General features: G+C 42.6%; 1 protein-coding gene across 1 annotated transcript in view; it reads right to left on the bottom strand.

Moving 5' to 3' along the window:
- Positions 1 to 5,801, bottom strand: part of hecw2a (HECT, C2 and WW domain containing E3 ubiquitin protein ligase 2a) — a 45,161-nt gene extending 39,360 nt beyond the window's left edge. Inside the window, exons 1-2 of the mRNA XM_077215241.1 lie at positions 5,438 to 5,801; positions 1,368 to 2,151 (exon numbers count right to left, since the gene is read on the bottom strand). Coding sequence (XP_077071356.1) covers positions 1,368 to 1,674 — 307 coding nt within the window. The 5' untranslated portion in view covers positions 1,675 to 2,151; positions 5,438 to 5,801. The remainder of the gene's footprint in view (positions 1 to 1,367; positions 2,152 to 5,437) is intronic.
- Positions 5,802 to 22,625: the final 16,824 nt, after the last annotated feature.

The following is a 22,625-nucleotide window of genomic DNA, read 5'->3' as shown; positions in this document are numbered from 1 at the left end:
ATTTACTTTTGATACTTAAGTACGTCTGTACTTTTACTTCAGTAAAAATCGGTCTTTACAACTTTTACTTGTAACGGAGTAATATTTGACCAGTAATATCTATACTTTCACTCACTGAAAAGAAGTTGTGTACTTTGTCAACCTCTGTACAGGAGGTAGAATAAACCAAATTTTTAGAACCATGCCCTACAAGCAGAATAGAATCTACAGTGGCTCTGTAAATTACATTGCACAGCATTAGTCATCTACTAATGAACAAGTGGGAGAGATTACATTGAGGCCATTACTAAATGTTTGCTTAGTCGTTGAAACCTAGAGCCCCCTAGAGATAAGACCCTTGTGCAGGTAAAGGAGTTTTGCTGGCCTTCAAGTCGATGGTTAGTGGCTTTGTGCCCAAATGTATCGCTTTGCTCCGGTCTCATATTTTTACATGACAGTGAGAATTGTGATCTTCGTGTTTGAGGATGAGGACTGAAGGGCACAGAGGGTGAATGGATCTGTCTGCCATCATCTGGTAAACATGCCTAACAGCATGTCTGGTAGAATCCTCCTGCTTTTAATTTAAATTCTACTTGTACTATATTGTGTTTCTCTGTTGTAGTCTGTACTTTTGTGAGCAATTTTTAAACTTTGTATCACACCATAACAAAGTTCTTAAAGGGTTAGTTCACTCAAATATGACATTTCAGACATTACTGACCCTCATGTCGTTCCAAACTCATAAGACCTTTGTTCATCTTCGGAACACAAATTAAGATATTTTTGCCTTCTGACCTCCACATAGACTGCAACGTTATGACCTTTATAACCTTAATGTTATGAAGCGACGAGAATACTTTTTGTGCAGAGTTTTATTTTGATTATTTAAAAATGTGATAATAATTTGTATTACCTGGTTCCTAGTATGTGTGCTGGCCTGACAAAATATTACTGGTGGTGTTGTTTATTGCCCCTTTTGAGTTATGTGGCATCATGTGTTGTTAAAATTTCTTTCTTTAAATATGGCTATTGAGTGTCACTCTCACGTGCATGATAAAATGACCCCAGATCTTGTTTTGAAAACCATCTGCATGTTACAAGATGTCGTCTCCTATTGAGACTACAAACCCACAGCTTGGCACATTATCACTAGCAACAAAAATAAATATATAAACAACTGATAAATTAAAGACTAAATAAAATGAGGAGTTGACATGAAAATATGAATTTAAATTCATACAACATGACTAGATTAAATCAATTCAAACTCATTTGAAAACTATTAGTTAACTGCACATAAAAGTTGTTAGTTGTGTGTAAGAGCAAACAGACCCAAAACCCAGAACTACGAGAATTTAGATGCTAGTCACAATAACACCAAGCCTTACCTATGTGGTACAGGCCAATCCAGTCTGTGGCCTCCACCTCTTCCTTGATATCCCATGAGATGACCAAGTTCTGGCCCCGGCCCATAGTGAACTCTAAAGTAGAAGCTGTGAGTGAGGATCGTCCTTGAGAACTGACCAGGTCTGTATCACTGTTGGCTCTGAGGAGTCCAACTCCAGCCTGTTCGGCCCCACCACGCTCGGCTAAGCTCCGAAGGTTGTCCGGGCTGAGTGTGTGCCGCACATTTGGGCTCCGTCTACGACCTGCAGACTCCCGTGTGGCCAGGTGATCCCGCCCCTGAGGCGCCATGCCTGACGCCGGGTTGGAGCGGGGCCTGGACGGGAGAACTGCTGTGGCGAGAGAGGGGCGAATGGTGGCAACTGTGTGGAAGCACGTCTATGGACTGGAAGTGTTTGAATGGGGATTTGAGGAAAAGGCCGGAATGATCGAGAACCTTGACCTGAGTCCTGGATTAGACCTGGCTTGAACTGTAACTGTCTGGACATATAGGTCAAGGACCAGATAGGAACTGTCGTCTGTTAGAGCACATGGCTATGATAATGGCTATTGACCTTAACGGTTTGAGAATAAGGTATTTAATTAATCTTTAATGAATCTAAAAGAGCTCAGTTATTCCAATTGATTGGCCAATGGGTTCCAGCTAGCAAACACAATCCTCCTCGGCTTCTAAGAGAATATCGTCAAAACAATCTGATATTGTTATCGATAAACACAATGAAGAAGATGAAAATTATTTTAATTCAAAAATCTAAGAGTCTTTAGAAGCTAAGAAATAAGTGTGAGGAATAGGAAAGTGATGTGGGAAATGGTAAGGAAATTGACAAAGAGACAGAGAGAGGAACAAAGAAAGAGAAATGTCAGTAACGAGAAAGTTTTTACAGTCCTACACAGTTTCATATGTACCGTCATTAATATTACAGACATAAGTTTCATGGGCCTTAAGTAAACATATCTTGCTACATTTTGATCAGTGAAATGATAACACTTTCAGTTCAGTATTCAGGCCGATTCAGAGAGTTAATTCCAGTATTATTTTTGTATTATTTATGTATTTATTATTATATATTTATAGTATTCTATAATATTTTTAATTTGCTTATATTTTTATATTTTCAGTTTTAATTTTAGTATTTTTTTGTGATTTCTACAATCAAATTTAAGTTCTATATTGCTTTAATTTATCAGCCAAAGAACATTTCTAATTTTCTTTTCTTTTTTAAACTTTTAGTTTAAGTTTTTCATCTAATATTTATTTTGTATTTTACTACGGCTTTATCTCAATTAAGTTAACAATAACAACACTGGTTAATTCAGTGAAGGATTCATCAAAATTCCAGTCACACCTGAATTCAAGAGAGCCAGTTCATAGGAGTCATTTGTTCATGAATTGAAGTTTGAATTGAACTGGTTGCACTGCACTGAGCACTGAGATGCATTCCCCATACAACGATATAACTCGCTTATTAACTACCATAGTACGATGCACCAATGAAGACACTAACCAAATAATGGTCTAGACACCCTGCAGTTTTGAATTTTTTATTAAAGTGTGCCCCACAAAGACACTCTATTATGATCATTTGACAGGTCTTCAGTTCCAAAGGCACCTCAGGTAAAAATAGGACCAGTGGGAGGATTAGTGGATGTCATTTCTTTGCACTCAGCAGCATCTTTGTTTTTTCAAAACATTCCAGCTCAGCCATCCTCCTTATACCTCATAAATCACTGACATGGGCAGTTGGGAAAATTAATAAAACTTTTTCAGATTTAAAAAAAAAGTGTTACTAAAAAGATTAATGAAATTGATGAAAGGAGATTATTTATTGAGCATTATATTGTATCTATTGTAGAAACTAAATAATATATTTCTGCTGTTATACAAACATTCAAACTCCATACTCTCTTGACATCTAATGTGAACTTATTTATTTACCAATTCTGACCATCCCACATATAATGTGGATCACTGCATTGTGCATGCAATACGTGCAGTTTTTGAATTAGAAGTCTTACACTGCAGAATGACAATGTATTGCATGTCTGAAAATGCTTGAGCGAGCGTGCATGTGTGTATGAGCGAATTACAGGAGGTGATGTCAGCACAGAGAGTTTCTGCAGTGTTTGCATGCGGATGACACTTGATCTTACAGTCCATTAAATAGTAAATGAGGTCTGTGTTCACCTATGCATGAATGCAGTGTTTGCTATCACTACAGGAACCCCTCTGTGCATAGCGGAGGTTACTGCAGTCTTTGCTACTTGACATAACGGGCACCTTGGGGAGCTGGCACAGAGAATGGCACAGGAGTGTTACGGTTCCACTCTCTCTCTATATAACAAACACATTCACACACACACACGCATGCAACTGCACACTACTGCTAATGTGACAGACTTTATTTTGCATCTTGCAAACATTTAAGGCACAATTAATTACTGAACAGAAGTCTGCTACTTTCGGGCTCATCACCAAAGTCCCAGCTTCTTCTGGAAAGATTGATAAATATTTTCTTATAAGTAGCCTACCCATTTTTAACAAATACCTACAATGTATTATTAGGAAGGCTATTTTTTTTACCCTAAGTGGTTTCTTGCAACTGGTTGCAGGGAATAAAAGGCAATGAACTACAGGGGTCTTTCTCATTTGTCACAGATAATGTTCAAATACAGTCAAACATTAACTCTGCCACCAATTGCATCTGAAAATGTGATGCAGCATTATGAATGAATGACAGGGGGAGTAGGCTACATGCAGCATCAGCAATAAATATATCAAAATCAGGAACAAATTGCAGTGGCTTTCAGAGGGTTTACTTTTTAAGGGATATCTATAGATTTTTCTTTTTTTTCTTCTTTTTTTCCACACTCTTGTAGGCTACAACTACTCTGACACATTTAGCTATATACCATTTATGTAATATATTTTTAAATATAGCCTAATATATATATATATAATATATATATATATATATATATATATATATATATATATATATATATATATATATAGTATATATATACCGTATATATATATATATATATATATATATATATATATATATATATATATATATATATATATATATATATATATATATATATACACACACACACACACACACAACTAACCCAAATATAACCCAATATAATATCCCAAATATACCGCCGACGGTACGCCTCATACTGATCTCAAAAGAAAAATCGAGATCAGCGTTCTGTTGCTATGGTTACCTCCTCAAACGAACGCGAATGCAGTTAGGACTTATTTGATGACACACTTACTAACTTGAATAACTTTTAAAGCTACTTAAAATCTGATTAAAATGTAGCCTATATGCCGTTTATTTTATGCGAAAAGAACACGTTTAAGACACTTGCACTTGATCAGGGAAGGATGAATTTCCGTGTTTTATAGCTAAATCGTCCATTCAATTTCATTTAACCAATCTTTTTATTTATCGATGCAAATTTGAACATTGATCTAGCTATTCTGTCGAAAAAAGAGTAGCCTAATATATAGCCTAAATGAAATAAATAGCCTAATGTGTAGCCTAATATATTTTTATTACTCAGCAGAAGTGTTACGTCATATGAGTTCTGTGTGATGCAACCTATTTATCACATAAAGGTTTTATTAGCATGAATTAATCTGCAGGTGAAGCCCAGCGAGCACACAAGCTCCACAGAGCCGTGACCGTTTCCTCACGACAGCATGCAAGATGCAGTAGCGCTATCGGATAACACGGGGAATTCCCTTCGTCATGTATTCACACATCATGATCTGCAGATATTCAGCAATGCTGCATTAACACAACCGCTCATCAACAGATATGTATTTATAAACCACCGAGTCAGCCCCGCTAATAATGCACCTTTATTACATCTAGAAATATATTTCCGCGCTAAAATGCGTGATATGCAAAATAAACTCAATAACAAGATGCAGTGGTGCGATAGAACTGCTGCATCATAAAACATTTTCTGTTAAAATATCGGTTGCATAGCCTACAGCATGCATCAAAACACCGTACATGATTGTGTAACCGCGTACCTGCGCATCAACGCGATGTGTCCATGGAAACGCCAACATAATCTAAGGCGCAAAGGCGAGTAACGTGCGTTAATAATAGTAGGCTACTATTTTATAGTTATTTCCTCAGATTCGCCTTGACAGCGAGGCGTCGATCCATTCAGGGCCTCTTCATCCAATGAAGGGAGAATTCGTTGCTTACCCGAACCAGAAAACACGACTGAGGGGACAGTTCCCTTCTGCACAGGTTGACAGATGAGCTATAACATCCTGGATAACAGCCCGATCTATCTGATCCTGAAGATCTGTGTAATTAGGCTAAAGCAGAAAACGGCGTTCGGTTTCCCTGTGGTCGTGACCACCCGGCTCGGTCTGTCTTCATGTCAGTCCCCGCAGCTGCAGCGGTGGTAATAAAGCAGTTATAAGGCGCTCCAGAGCTGGAGGCAATGTGAGAGATGCGAATAAATCTTTCCTGCAGACACAGGAACTCTGGGACAAATAACAGCTAGGCTAAAGGTTACAACCGTCTTCAGATTACATTTGTATATGGATTGATCAACCCAGACCTGCAGTTGATTTGAAGAATAATGCAGATGTAAAAGATTTGTGTGTGTGTGTGTGTGTGTGTGTGTGTGTATAACACACACACACACACACACACACACACACACACACACACACACACACACACACACACACACACACACACACACACACACACACACACACACACACACACATTTAATGCATAAACATTAAAGAAACAAACTAAAATAAAAATACTTACTTTCAAACATGTTCTCTTTTTCCTGTGTAAAACAGTAAATAATTCTGCATCAGGCATTTAAGATTTCAATAAAACTTTACAATAGGGTTCAACATGGTTAATGCATGCAATAACAATAATTTTTACAAATGTAAATGCACATATTATACCATCTGGTGGAGCATTAGAGACACATTTCCACTCCATGAATCTTCTGTTTGATGTGACTGTAGCACACTTGACTCTGCTCTGTTGAGAACAGCATTTGTATTCATATCCTGTGGTTTATTCTGAACACTCAAAGACCCTCTCACTTGATCTCACTCCAAACTCGTGTGTCACATTAATTCTGTGCTGTAAATGAGCTGTATGGGCCAAATGATTTATGTATTTTATGAATGGAGTGGTGGACTGTTCAGTGAAGCCGAACAGTGCATCAGATATTAGAAGACATTGTGAATAAATCTCAGCAGGACTAACAGCCATCTGTTAGGCTGAGGAAAAAATGCAAAATATCAGTAAATGTGACTAATGAGCAGGAATTAAAATGCTACTGACAATATGTGTGAGGGATTTTTCTAGGAATTACTACATACTGCCCACTTTTTAAAGTGACTGCACCCAAAAAAGAAGAATAAATATTTTAAACTAATATCAAGGGCACTCTTTGAGACTGTCAAGCTATATAAATAAATAATAATATAAAATTTTTAATAATTTAAATAATATTGTAAATGGACAAATACATAAAATAAATAATTTAAACAATAATAATTTAAACAATTGTAGCGCCTCTGGACCAATCAGAAACAAAATTATTCATTAAACAGACAAAGGCAAGATGGCGCCTGCGTGCTCGGCAAGCCGTAGCCTAGTCACAGTTGTGTCTTGGGTTTGTTTGTCCAGGTCATGTGTTTGTCGGTTACAACAACGGCTCTACCGTATGTCTATGCATTCGTCATGATCATAACTTTCTGATTGGCATTGGAGAAATTGTTACGAGTCTTTTCATGTTTCTTTTTCAGTTGTCCTGCATAGTTATAGGCCATTTGGAAGCTGCTTAAGTGCTATTAAAGTAACACTATGTAGTTTTTCAACCTTCATTATATATTTCCAAGACCCTTGTGATGGTACATCGACTTACAATAGGTTGAATGACACGTCTGCCATAGCCTGACAGTGTCTGTATCGCTTTTACTGGCACTATGTAACTTCGGGTCTCGGGTAGGAACCCGAGCACAAAAAAAACTACAAAATTCGACTGCTTTACGCCATACGTCACTTCCCCCCATTTCCTCAGATTCTGACGTGAGAGCCCAACTAGAGTTTGATACCCGTCTGTATGTTGTTGTCATGACCGAAGCAACAACTAAAAGGAAGAAGGCAAAGGTTTTGTCAGAGGAGACTAAAAGAAGAAAAAGGGAGAGGGACAAATTAAAAGACCGGACGGGGATCACTATTGGAGGGAGAGCAAGACAGTTTGAAGACGGTAAGAGTGTGCGCGCGCGCGACCGGCTCTCTCTCTCTCTCTGCTCGTTCTTTCAGTAACATGCGCCCTCTCACAAGCGCAGCAGTCAGTCATCTATAAAGTATTTATACATTTATAAATAAATCAGGGAGTCAGGGAGCTGACTATCGCGCGAAATGTAAAAGGCTGAATAACATGGCCTGGCCATGTTACGGAATCTATCTGGTCCTCCATTTATCTTCACGAATCAAGTAATGCTACTAGAGTAGCGAATTATCAATCTGTTAGCTACACTAACATGCTAGTTTACGATGGTTATAATAAATAATATTTCAGGATAACTGAAATTATTATTACAGGATAATCCTAATGTCTGCAGGCTGATATGTTTGTGTATTTATTTTTCTGGTGAAAGTGTCTTGCCTCTGGCTATAATGCAAATCGATTTTCAAATTTGCAGTTTCATCTATGGTAGCTTGATATTATAATATTGACGATATATGGTTATTACCTACCACACAAACATTGAATTGAATTAGCATATCCGTTATGTAAAACCAAAACAGTAGACAATAGGCTACAGAGCCGTTAAATATGAGAGTTGCGACACACTTTGATCTCGCCGCCACGCGGTCACGTGGTTTATGTAGCTCTCAATAGTTCCAAACAAATCCGCGTTGCCAATGATTTTGCGGGGCAGACATCAGCAGCTGTATTTGCAGCAATTATCGGTAAATATTGACGCATAATGTACATTGATTTTTACGTTGACACTTGAATGGCTTGCATATAATAGCATGTTTTTTCTGGGGAGTATAGCAGAAACGGCATTAATACGTTTTTGTGTTTATTTTTGGATGGAAATGGGGTGCTCCCATAACGTAGAATACATTTACAGCACAGCCACGGCCATTTGCAGCACATTTCTGTAAATATGATGGAGAGACGGTGTTCTGACGATTTGTGCTGCCTTGTCGAAAAATGCTACCGTAGCGCGAATCGATCACAGAGAATGTTGATTCATTCTCTATTGTTTCCATAATTGTGTAAATCTCACAATATTATGACATCGTTATTTCATTTAAATCAGGGTAGGTGAATGGGGACCATATTTTGATGTTTTAAATGAACTATAGTTCATATAGCAATTATCACTTTTGATATAACAATTAAAAATGACATTATTATATGAAATATAATTATTATAAAATTGAAAGTTATGAGTACAGTATACTGTACTGTTTTTATTTTTAAAACGGTGTGAAAAGTAAAAATTATGATCAAATATTCATCTTTGACCTGTCAAAGTTTCCTACAAGTCTCCACAGCAAGGATTCATAGATTTATGGGCGTGGTAAGCAGAAGAAAAATTAGTCTGCACATGCGCATAACCAGTAAGTAGCACATCTCGATGGGTAGCATGAATAGTCAGAACACCGGCAGCATCAGCAAAAACAGCGAGTCTATTACATTAGCCAAAATCAGCGGTCAAATCGCTCCCTCGTGATTTGTAAGAGCACTATTCCCTTTGATTAGCCTATTTTAGATTTTTGTAAAGACATACAGCTTAATAAAAAATATAGATTAACGTTTACTGATGGTCGCCGTTACGTTACAACACACAATACAGTGCCAGTTAAGAGATCGATCATTTGATTAACTAAGCAAATCCAATTCCTCTCAGATATCACAGCAATGAAACCTTAGGTTACAACTGGGGAAATAACAAATACAATTAGGATTATTATATTAAGTAGTCTAAACATAACTGGTGTGTGTGCATGTGATACATCTTTCTGATTTTATATCTGTTATATAGGCTATTATTAGCTACATGGACCTACAGTGTAATGTAGCCTAATACAAGGTAGGGGTGGAACGGTGTCGTATTGGTATTGGCCTATTCGTATTGGTACGGGCGTCACGGTTCGGTGCACGAATTTGGTATGAACGCAGCATATTGAACAGACTGCGATGTCAATATTGTAATGCTGAACTGTGTGTACGAGCGCGAGAGAGGGAGAAGCCCGGGCGCGATCGAACTGTGTGCGAGAGAGAGAGAGAGAGAGAAAGAGAGAGAGAGAGAGGTGCGGGCGCGATCGAACTGTGTGTGTGTGTGTGTGTGTGAGAGAGAGAGAGAGAGAGAGAGAGAGAGAGAGAGAGAGAGAGAGAGAGAGAGAGAGAGAGGGGGGGGGGGGGGTGCGGGCGCGATCGAACTGTGTGTGTGTGTGTGTGTGTGTGTGTGTGTGTGTGTGAGAGAGAGAGAGAGAGAGAGGGAGGTGCGGGCGTGATCGAACTGTGTGTGTGTGTGTGTGTGAGAGAGAGAGAGAGAGAGAGAGAGAGAGAGAGAGGGAGAGGGAGAGAGAGAGGTGCGGGCGCGATCGAACTGTGTGTGTGTGTGTGTGTGTGAGAGAGAGAGAGAGAGAGAGAGGCGCGGGCGCGATAGAACAGTGGAAACAAAAACATACTCCGTAAACATATAATTCAAACTGCAAAGTGTTTACATATATTTGTGTACACTCGCAATAAAACACAACATTGTGCTTTTGTCACACTCTCTTGTCGAACTGTAACCTACAACTGTCACCCAACCAAAATCGGTAGCCTTGTATTATTTTATACAGAAATCAATTATTTATAATTCAGATGAGAATAAAGTTAGGGTTAATTAAAATTAAGAAAAACAAATATATTGATCTGAAATATGGCAAATTAATTTTAAATTCATTCAAACATACCAAACATATCGTAAGGTCTTTGTCTTTTTATTAATTTAATTAATAAACTAATTAAATTATATAAAACTATTGTCAGTGCACTACAAATAAACTGGTTCTATGCCTTTATTAATAAAACTTATTTAACACATACAAGGCTTAAGACATTTATAAAAATGCCTTCTGCATTTTTGTTTTGCTTTTCACTCCATTGTACCGAAATCGTACCGAACCGTGATGTCTGAACCGAGGTATGAACCGAACCGTGACTTCTGTGTACCGTTCCACCCCTAATACAAGGATAACCAGAGGTTTTCACATATTGACTTTTGCAGGCTAGAGTAGTTGAAGAAAGTAGCTGGAGCTTAACCATTAAGGCTAAAAGTCCTTGGACACAATTATTGTACTTTTTTTTAATATTTTCATTTTGCTTGTTATAATTTTACTTTTTAAAAGATGCACGGTTTTGTTTTGTTTGAACCCTGCACTGGGCTTATTCCTGTTGTGAATTAAAAACCTTTGTAGTGTGTAAGGGCATGATTAAACAATAATACTTTGTTTTTGTGTTTGTTTTGTTAAAGCAATTCACATATAGGGATTCCCACCGTCTGCCCCTGCCACCCTGCCAAGACCTCTTGCCACCCCTTTGCCCCCCCATGTCAAATTTTCTAGATCCGCCACTGCATAGATGGTATGTCGAATTCATTATTGTGATAATGCTGTGCAGTTTTACGTGTTCTAAACAATTGTTGTAAAAGTACATTCGAACATACCCACATCATTTGCCAAAATACTGATTAATCTTTATGTATAACACATGCTATATTTATTTCAGGGCTCCCAAGTCTCACGCATTGGGCGTGAGACACACGCATTTCAACCCGTTCACACGCTCACACGCCACACCTTGTATTTCTCACGCTGAGGAGTAAGGGAACTTGTCCCGCTATATAATTCATGGACGAGACGCAGGCAAACGGAGGGAAATTCTCTGACGAGTTCATAACATCTGTCTCGATGGTCTCGAGATTTACAGAGTTTAGTGCCAGCTACCAGCTAAATTATGTGTTCCCGCTGCAAGCACGTTCGTTACTAGACAACACGCGCACACACGGAGTGGAAGTTGAACGAGCAAGATCTAATGAATGAATGCGGTTTGCGGCATAAATTTATTTTAATTTTTTCAGCATTTTGATTTTACGATTCCTGGGCGAAATCTCTTGCCTGTGATCAAAGACAGTAAGAGCTGATGTTGAGGAGTATAGCCAAATTCGTGCTAAAATATTTTCTATGCATTCAAAAACTCTCCAACTGCTTTTAAAGGGGTCATCGAATACAAAATACACTTTTATATGGTGATTGCATATAAATGTGTCTTTGCAGTGTGTGGACACAACCACCATGCAATGAAAAAAATCCATTTACTTTTTATAATCCTCAAAAAGCCAAAAAGTTGTTGCTCATTATAATTTAAAGAGACATATATATGCACCGAAACGGGTCACTGTGAACAGAGCTGTTTTTGAGGAGGTAAAAAGGGTGTTGTTTTACACTACCATTGAGAAATTTTAACCAAAGTATGTTACAAACTTTACATGAACACCCCAAAGAATCATACCAACTTGTGGAAAATGGGCATCCGATGACCCCTGTAAAGGTGACCGGTTTGGGTCTTGACATACATGCTCAGGGCAAGTTATGACACATTGTTATGTACATTGAGCACTGATGTTCAGTCGGCTTGTTTGGGGTCAAATTTATTTTTATTTTTCAATACATTTTTATTTTTTAAATATAACTTTATTTTATTTGGATGAATTTGTCTTTTATCAGATTTACCAATTGTTATAATTTCCATTTGTGCTGGTCAATTATGAACAATAGGCAAAATTGAACTGCTAGCAAAAATTGAAGCGAATTTGGTTGGGTCGAGGGACCACTGCTGCAAATATTTGGGTGGCTCTTCCCCTAAATCTCACTCTAAACTTTTGATAAAACTTGAGAGCCCTGTTTATTTACATGGCCATAAACATCAGACGTGATAAACAATGTCAATAAACTAAACACAAATCTAAAGCAATAATATTTCCCTTACATAAACATAACTATTAATGAATGCTACATTTGGAAAATACAAAATTAAGCATGCTTTGTCGACAGAACCAGCTGCAATCGGTAAAGAATAACTGTGTTCCGTAGCTTGACAGACGCTACAACTACCGCATTTGTCAAGGACTCCACGCAGTACGAGCAGAAACCGAGGGTAACTCGGATATGACGCAATTGACTGGCGACTCCCAGCTCCCCCCTGCTGTAACGCCCCGTTTCCTTGGTTAAAATCGCAATTTTCTCATGATTTAAAAATAGTTGGAAACATTTGGGATATTGTAAGTAATCAACTTAACAAAATATATAACACCGGCCTTGAGATTATGGGATATTGTAATGCAAAATTCTTACATATTGTAGCTTTAATGTTAGATCGTATTTATTGTTATTTCACTCAGTAACCATCTCTCCAGTTACCCACACGTATATGTATAACATACACACACACACACACATATATATGCATACTGTACCAGCCAAAGTTTTGGATCAGTAGGCTAAGATTTTTAATGTTTTTAAAATAAGTCATCTCTTCTGCTTACCAAAGCTGCATTTATTTGAGTAAAAATACACATAAAAAAAAATGGTGTTTAATGTTACAATAGCTTTCTATTTCGGATAAATGCTGTTCTTTGGAACTTTCTATGCATTATATAATCCTGAAATAAAAAGGTAAATAACTTTTTTCAACATGGATAATAATGAGAAATGTTTCTTGAGCATCAAATCATCATATTATAGTGATTTCTGAAGGATCATGTGACACTGAAGACTGGAGTAATGATGCTGAAAATTCAGCTTTGATCACATGCAGGAATAAATTGCACTTAACTAATAATAATAATAATAATAATAATAATAATAATAATAATAATAATAATAATAATATATATACACACATGTATATACATACATAGAAACAGTTGTTTTGAATTGCAATAATATTTTACAATATTACTGTTTTTTTCTTGTATTTTTAATCAAATAAATGCAACTTTGGTAAGCAGAAGAGACTTCTTTTAAAAACATTAAAAATCTTACCGATCCAAAAATTTTGACTGGTAGTGTATATACACATTGTTATTGAAACTTTTATGTCAATAAAAACATTTGAATTAAAAAATGTTTGTGTGTTTTGAATTTTGGAGGGAAGGGGGACTGCTCCCATAAGGTTTAATACATTTACAGTATTTACTGTATATATTTTTCTCATGCTTCTATGGTCATAATTAATAACATCCTTATGTTATGTTAAAATGCATTCACATAAACCTGCACAACAAGCAAATATCAATTAAAGCGGCTCAGTTTAAGTCAAGAAAGAAGTTTGGTCAACAGTAAAAAATATACAAGGCAACCAATTGCATTCAACAAAACATTTAATTATATATTATATCTAGGGAGAGGGTAGGTAAGTTTTCCTTGAATGTTCTGTCTTCAAAGAAACTTGTTCGACTTCCTACAGGGAGAGAAAGATAGCAGAAAGCCGGCCAGAAAAGGAATACAAGTGTTCACAAGAACCATTACATTCTGTCCCCGAAGCTGATGACCTGGAGACCTGCTGGTGAACTGAGAATCAGTCAAATGCTTAGCCATACACTGATAACAAAAGCATTAAAACTCCACGCAATAAGTAATACTATAGTTATTATACTATAGTGAGAGCACCATGAGGATCTTGAAGAAAAGCCTGTTGCTGTTGGAGAGAACTGGTAGTGGTAAAGAAAGGAAACGGTGTTAAAGTTAATACATTGAAGGACAGATTAAATAGACATTTAAAGCCTATGTTTCCTAAACATTTTCATGAGGTTGAGAGTACACACCTCCAGTAAGGTCAATACCTACTTGGACATTTGTCATGATTTCTGTTATTTTGACTCTACTCCTGTACATAATTTGAAATTAAATGAGAACAAAAATATCTATATCTATATACAAACCACTATTGTTATTCAAATTGCTATTCTTACACAACAACATTATGGAAGAAGATGGATGATTATTTTGCTCATCTGACAAATGCAAATTAGGGAAAAGATAATTTTATATTTTTATTGCATTATGATATGATACCATATAAAGCTCAGCCATACATTCTGCTTTTCTATGATGTTCAGGATTTTTTATACTGTCATAGAGGTGGAAATTCATTTTCACGTTTTAGCATTGAGGTATTATTTGCACACGTGTATCGCCTGGTGTAACCATGACAGATTTTATGACAGTAGTAGAAGACAATACTGTTTCCCAACTGTAGGGGGACCCCAAGAGCAAAAACCGCAAAAATGACATAGTGTTGCTATTAATCCTTTTACGGCCAGTCAGTTTGCAGATACATTTTATCTTGTAGAGTAGTAGTTCCCCAGTATCATGTCTTGTTCATATGGGTACTAAAGCAATGATTTCCTGGTTTAATACAACTTGTACTGAAATCTTAGATCTGTGTGCACCGTTAATAGTAACACTAAAAGTTAAATACTAGCCATGGCTTAATGAACGCACCAGGCCTTAAGACAAAAACGTCTACGGTTACGTATGTAACCCTCGTTCCCTGAGTAGGGAACGGAGACGTTACGTCGGATGACGACGAATGGGGTTTCGCTTAGAAAGCCTATCAACTTCGAGTATTACAAAACGAGCCAATGGCAAAGAAATGCCATGGGTCTGCGGAATTTGCATGGCGTAACTCCACCCCACCTCGTGGGTATAAAAGGAGGAAGCCGGCAGCAAGCAGATATGTTTCTTCGCTGAGGAGCCAAGACTGAGCTCAGGCGATCCCCGCGGTACAGCGGAAAGTGGCAGGCAGACGTAACGTCTCCGTTCCCTACTCAGGGAACGAGGGTTACATACGTAACCGTAGACGTTCCCTTTCGTTGTCACTCCGAGTTACGTCGGATGTCGACGAATGGGGTTACCAGTCTAATCACGCCACCTTCTCAGCTGTCTTCCAGTGCCCTGCGTAAATCGAGATCCCTGTCAGCCTGGACAAAGGACTCCATATAACACAGGAATACCAAGGTACACTGGGAAGCATATCCCAAGCTTAGGGGAAGTATGCAATTAATGCCAGCCCGGAGGGGGGGGGACTTAGAGAATACACATATGACCCGAGGGAAGCATATGGAAAACACTGGGGTGTCCAGCCGCAGGTGGAATATTTCAACCCCAGGGGTGGCAAGGTGGCTTGCCAAGGGAAAGACACACGCTCAGAGAGGCTTACAGTGGAAATACACATGTGGGGGTCGCTCAGAGGAGGGACCATGCACACTGGAGGCACCTAGCCGACGCACAGGCAATAGACACTGGCGCCGACGTCAGGAGTGCTGGAGGAGCTCAGGGCTTTCGGAGAAGCTCACCTGAGGAAAATATCGCACGTATCCAGTCCGTGGAGTGGAATGGCGAGCAAGCGAAGACACCTGAGCGGGTCCGGTACTAGCTGGTTGAAGCGAGTACACGAGAGGACACAGGCTCCACTCGGAGATTATAGAATCTGGCGAATGTGTTAGGTGTCGCCCAGCCTGCAGCTCTGCAGATGTCTGTTAGCGAGGCGCCATGCGCTAGAGCCCAAGAGGACGCCACACTCCGGGTGGAGTGGGCAGTCACACCAAGGGGGCACGGTCGACCTTGCTGCTGGTAAGCCAAAGCAATGGTGTCCACTATCCAGTGAGACAACCTTTGCTTGGAGAGAGCCTTTCCCTTCAGCTTCCCACCATAACAGACAAAGAGCTGGTCTGAGGTCCTGAAACACTGCGTTCTGTCTACATAGGCGCGGAGAGCGCGTACTGGACAGAGCAGTGCCAAGGCTGGGTCTGCCTCCTCCGAGGGCAGCGCTTGCAGGTTCACCACCTGGTCCCGGAAGGGAGTGGTAGGAACCTTGGGCACATATCCAGGCCGGGGTCTCAGGATCACGTGAGAGTAAGCCGGCCCAAATTCCAGGCACGCTTCGTCAACGGAGAATGCGTGCAGGTCCCCAACCCTCTTGATGGAGGCCAGTACTAGTTCGGGGAACCCAGGTCCGGTTGGGCCAGTAAGGGGCAACCAGAATGACCTGCTCCTCGTCCTCCCTGACCTTGCGCAAAGTGTGCGCAAGAAGGCTCACTGGGGGAAACGCATATTTGCGGCCCTGCGGCCAGCTGTGCGCCAGAGCATCCGTGCCGAGCGTGCCCTCGGTCAGGGAATAGAACTGGGCGCAGTGGGTCGAGTCGTGAGAGGCAAACAGATCTATCTGTGCGTCCCCGAACTGGTCCCAAATCAGCTGAACCGACTGGGGATGGAGTCGCCATTCTCCAGGGAAGGGCTGAAGCCGTGAGAGCTCGTCGGCTGCACAGTTCAGCGCTCCGGGAATGAAGATGGCTCGAAGCGACCTCAGATGCTTCTGACTCCACAGGAGGAGGTGGCGAGCGAGTTGTGACATACGGCGGGAGCGTAGACCACCCTGATGGTTGATGTACGCTACAGTGGCGGTATTGTCTGAGCGGACTAGTACGTGTTGACCCCTGAGCAACGCTCGGAAGCGGTGCAGGGCAAGGCGTACTGCCAACAACTCGAGGCAATTGACATGCCATAGCCGCTGGGGTCCTGTCCAGGAGCCCGCAGCAGCATGTCCATTGCACATGGCGCCCCAGCCCGTGGTGGAGGCATCTGTTGAGACAACAACATGCCGGGAAGCTCGAGCCAGGGGGACACCGGCCCTGAGAAAATCGAGGTTCGTCCACGGGGTGAAGAACTGACGGCAGGTCGGAGTAACTGGTACTCGGAATGTGCCGTGTTGCCATGCCCACCTCGGGACTCGGTCGCGAAGCCAAAGCTGAAGCGGTCTCATATGAAGCAATCCGAGCGGCGTGACCGCGGCTGCAGATGCCATATGCCCCAGGAGCCTCTGAAAAAGTTTCAGTGGAACCGCACTCTTGCCCTCGAATTGTCTTAGGCAAGTCAGCAGTGACTGCGCGCGCTCGCTCGTAAGCTGCGCGGACATGGCGACCGAGTCGATGTCCATACCGAGAAAAGAGATCCTCTGCACGGGGCAAAGTTTGCTCTTCTCCCAGTTGACCCGAAGGCCCAGACGGGCTAGGTGCCGGAGCACTAGGTCCCTGTGTTCGCAAACCTGATCTCGAGAGTGAGCTAGGATCAGCCAGTCGTCGATATAACTCAGGATGCGAACCCCTTGCTCTCGAAGGGGAACAAGGGCCGCCTCGACGACCTTCGTGAAGATGCGAGGAGACAGGGCTAGCCCGAAAGGGAGAACCGCGTACTGGTATGCCTGCCCCTCGAAAGCAAACTGGAGGAACGGTCTGTGTCGAGGAAGAATGGAGACATGAAAGTAGGCGTCCTTCAGGTCGATCGCTGCAAACCAATCCTGGGGCCGTATGCATTCGAAAACGCGTTTGGCGGTGAGCATCTTGAACGGCATCCGGTGAAGGGAGCGGTTCAGCACGCGCAAGTCCAGGATTGGCCGTAACCCACCGGTTTTCTTGGGGACAATGAAGTAGGGGCTGTAGAAGCCGGACCTCATATCGGCTGGAGGGACAGTCTCGATTGCACCCTTCGCCAGCAGGGTGGCAATCTCTGCTCTCATGATAGGGGCATTGCCACCGACCAAAGTGGAGCGGACTCCCCTGAAGCGGGGAGGAGACCGTGCGAACTGAATCGCATAGCCGAGCCTGACGGTACGCGCGATCCAGTGGGACAGACGGGGAAGCTCTAGCCAGGCTCCCAGGAACTGAACCAACGGGATCATGCGAGCCACAGGCGTCCCCCCGGAGGGGCAGCGAAGCGGAGTAACTGGCCCAGATGTGGACGGCATAGCGGCCCGGAGAGGGGGCACAGTTAGCAACCGCACCCTGGCAGAGGGGGCCAGGGGAGGACCAGGCTGGTCGTCCCGCGGGGGCCTGCTCTGCCAGGGGTCTGGCGACAGAGGGGGACAGGGGCGAAGCGGTCCGTGGACGGCACGCTGTGTCAACCGCCTCTGGGACAGAGGGGGGCGAGGAGAGCACGGCTTGTGGGCGGCGCTCTGTGTCGCCCGAGAACTCTGTGAGCTCAGGGAAGAGGGGATTGTTTCTGTCTTTAACCACATTAGGGTGCTGCCCACCCGTGGGTGAGCAGCGGGGAGTGGAGAACAAAAGATTCTCCCCCGGCCCTCCACCGGGGGAAGGAGTGGTCCTGCTACCACCTCCTGAGAAACAATCATCATCCCTGAGCAGCCCGTCTCAGGAGCGCCGCTTGGCCCGGCGTTTAGCGGGGGGCGGGGCAGGAGAGGGCTGTGGCGCCTTCTTACGGCTTCCTCCGCGACCGGCCCTGGGTGGAGGCTGCTGCGTGGTCCGGGCGGGAGGGGCGGGAGCCGCAGGAGGGCGCCCTCGGCGGGAAACAGGTCGAGGCGTCTGCCTGGCCGGCAAGGTGGAGGCAGCAGCGGGCCGGCGGGGCAGAATGTGTTTGATGGCCTCGGTCTGTTTCTGGGCAGTTGAAAACTGTTGGGCAAAGTCTTCAACTGCACCGCCGAAGAGGCCGGCCTGGGACAAGGGGGCGTTAAGCAGACGGGTCCGCTCAGCGTCCCGCATGTCAGCCAGGTTCTGCCACAGATGTCGCTCCTGGACCACAGCTGTGGACATCACCAAACCCAGGGAGCGCGCGGTAACCTTCGTCGCCCGGAGAGCAAGGTCGGTCGCGGCGCGCAGCTCATCAAAGAGCCCTGGGTTTGTCCTACCCTCGTGCATGTCTCTGAGCATCTGGGCCTGGTAGACCTGCAGAGTGGCCATAGCATGCAGTGAAGCAGCCGCCTGTCCCGCCGCTCTGTGAGACTTCGCCACCAGGGTCGACGAAAATCTACAGGCTTTGGATGGGTGCTTAGGCTCGCCCCGAGAAGAAGCACTCTGAGGACATAGTTGCATGGCAACAGAGCGTTCAACCGGGGGAAGCCCAGTGTACCCACGGGCAGCTGCCTCATCGAGGGGAGGAAAGGCGGATGAGACCAGCGAGCGGTCCCGAGAAGACAGGGGGGTCTTCCAGGACTTCGAGATCTCATCATGCACATCCGGGAAGAAAGGTATTGGGGTTTGCCGAGGACGAGGGTCGGCGGCCTTACCCAAAAACCAATCGTCCAGCCGCGAGCGCTCAGGACAGGGTGGAGGCCTCCACTCAAGTCCGATGCTCGCGGCTGCCCGGGAAAGCATGGCCATCATCTCCGGATCAGACTCGAGCACAGCCGTATGCACACCGGAAGGTGGCAGCTGTGACGAGCCCTCACTTCCAGAAGAGTCAAACCCGCCAAGTGATGCTGCAACAGACATGGCATCTTCCTCTGTAGCTTCAACTGAAGCACGCGGGCCACCAGAGGGTAGACCCGCGGGAATCAGCAGTTCACTAGCGGGCACCGTCATTGAAGAGGGGGGCTGGGGTCGCGGACACATAGTCGGCGCCTTGTTCCAGACCGTAACCCTCAGATCACCCTGGCCACCAGCCGCAGGACGGGGGGTGGATGAGGGGACTCTCACTCTTGCGAGTTCACCAAGTCTCGACCGTAATGACGCGATGGTCATGTTCCCACAGAGAGAACATGAGTCATCCACGAGCGCTGCTCTAGCATGATCAATGCCCAAACATACTATGCAACGCTCGTGCCCATCAGAGTCCGATACCAATCTGCCGCAACCAGAAGTACACGGGCGAGACATCTTTAAAAAGACGTGCCACGTGTAAGCTCTTTTAGTGAGAGAAAACTCAAGTGTTGAAGCACCCGGGGAGAAACGCACCGACTGGCAGACCACTGCAACAGATCAGCAGGAAGCACGCTCTCGCCGTAGATCGCCATCACACCAACACTCGAGGTACTCGTTTGTAAAGCTGACAATTCAGAGATGGCTTGTGGAGAGAAGAATACACTTGGCTCCGAAGCGAAAACATATCTGCTTGCTGCCGGCTTCCTCCTTTTATACCCACGAGGTGGGGCGGAGTTACGCCATGCAAATTCCGCAGATCCATGGCATTTCTTTGCCATTGGCTCGTTTTGTAATACTCGAAGTTGATAGGCTTTCTAAGCGAAACCCCATTCGTCGTCATCCGACGTAACTCGGAGTGACAACGAAAGGGAACGGAGGCAGTGGAAAAAAGATAAACATCAGTTGTCTTATTATTGTTAAAGATAGAATGATCAGTCATCAGCAGGAAGCCAAGGCAGTTAAAGTGCAATAATTTCTTAATAATCATTTACATAATTAGAACATTTTATTTAGAACAAAAAATTCTGTAATGAATCCTTTAACACCTATTTATCCAGACCACACTCCAACAGCTTGTGACAACTTTTTTTTTTTTTTTAATTACTGGGAAGATTAAGACAATTAGAGCTTGTATTGATTCTACTGATATTTACTCTATAGAATTTACTCATTGCTCTGCATATTTTTCTAATTTTGAACCTCTCTCACTTTCTGATCTTGTAGATATAGTTCAGCACTTGAGACCTACTTGCTTATTTAGATGTCATTCTTTCTCGTCTTCTTCTCCAGGTTCCAATTAATCATGGCCCCAATAATTTTATGTATCATAAATAGTAGCTTAGCAAATTGTATAGTCTCATTGTTTCTAAAGATGTGGTAGCATCTGGACCAATCAGACACACACAAATGATTCATTATAATTAATGAATAATCCAGCAAACTTACTCTCCCAACAAAGGTCGATAAAACTTCCCCCAAAGCTAACATCCCAAAAGAAGCTAACACTCTGGCAGAACCCGGTGTCCTGTTACATGACACATAAAGACTGAAGATAAGATAAGACTTTTTACAACCCAAAAAGGAATTTGCAGAGAGTTGTGACTCTCACTTAATTCTTGCTGAGAAGGAGAAAAAAACCTTTTTTAATCCTGTTTATAACCACTTGACAAATGTATAAACATGTATCTAAATTTCCCATCTCATGATTTTCCATTTATGTGGTTTGGCCTATGTATTCATTCTCTCTTTTAAACTCTTTTGGATTAAAGTTTCAGACTTGCATACTATGGTTAACCAAAATCATATGTGTAGCATTTTTACTCTCTATAACTCCAATCTTCGTCCCCCATTTGTTAATTTACATTACATTTTGCATTAGTATTATAAGAATCTTGAAGATTCTTTTGTTAAACACCCAATCAAATTACATGTTCAAATGCCCTGCTTGAACAAAATGTCGTAAAGAAATTCCCTGCAAAGGGAACAACTTCGTATTGGCTCACAACCCTCTAGAGGGTGTGACATCTTCACGCTTTAAAAATCACTGATCACAAGATCACGCCTCTTAGTCCCTTTCTGAAATCCTAATGAAGATGATGCTGAACTAGAAATTTTCTAAGGACCCCCAAGCTTGTGCCAGGCTGCGGCCTTGTCTTTCCATTCACTAAAGATCCTCTGACTCCCATTGGTTCTCTCTCATCAAGACCACGTCAGCAAAGATCAACTGGAGCCTTAACAAATTGTATCAGGACAGTTTAATTCAAATGGGCGAGACATGCAAGTATCAAAATTAGTCTCATTATTTGATACATTAAGTATCCTTACCCCTTTTAAAGAAGGGCGTGTTATAACTAAACTGATGGTTTGCTCAAGGCTGTTGATGTCACGATACACATAAGAGAAACGATGGATCCAACTGCAGTGTTTTATTTGGGTAATCCGCACTCACAACCAGTCCAGCCAAAGGTCAAAAATCCAACAAGGCAATCCAAAACACAAAACACAAACAAGAACCGGGCAGATACAGACTTTGGAAGTGTGGTGACATAAAACAAGGACTTCGTGACGATGACTGAACAGACAGAGTATAAATACACAGATACTAACAGGGTGAGTGGAAACAGCTGCGTGCGATGATCAGTGATGAGTGACAGAACAGGATGATGGGAAATGTAGTTCATGAGAGAAGGTGACGATCAGGGAAAGAAACCTCTAGTGAAAACCCAGGGAACACAAACCAGACACTGTGACATAACCACCCCCCCCTCTACGGAGCGGCTACCAGACGCTCCAAGACACCACTAAAAACAAAACAAGAGTCCAGGAGGGAGGTGGAATGGTGGAGGACCAGGGGGAGGAATGGGGGGCCAGGTCCATGAAGGGGAACAGGGCGGCCAGGGTGGTGAAGACCCTTTGGGCTGCCAGGGCGGTGGAACAG

Source organism: Siphateles boraxobius, unplaced genomic scaffold (assembly GCF_051911475.1).
Source record: "Siphateles boraxobius isolate OS27281-9 unplaced genomic scaffold, OSU_SipBor_1 7, whole genome shotgun sequence".
Lineage (NCBI taxonomy): Eukaryota > Metazoa > Chordata > Actinopteri > Cypriniformes > Leuciscidae > Siphateles > Siphateles boraxobius.
The sequence above is the reverse complement of the archived record's forward strand: the minus strand, read 5'-3'. Positions and strand labels throughout refer to the sequence as shown.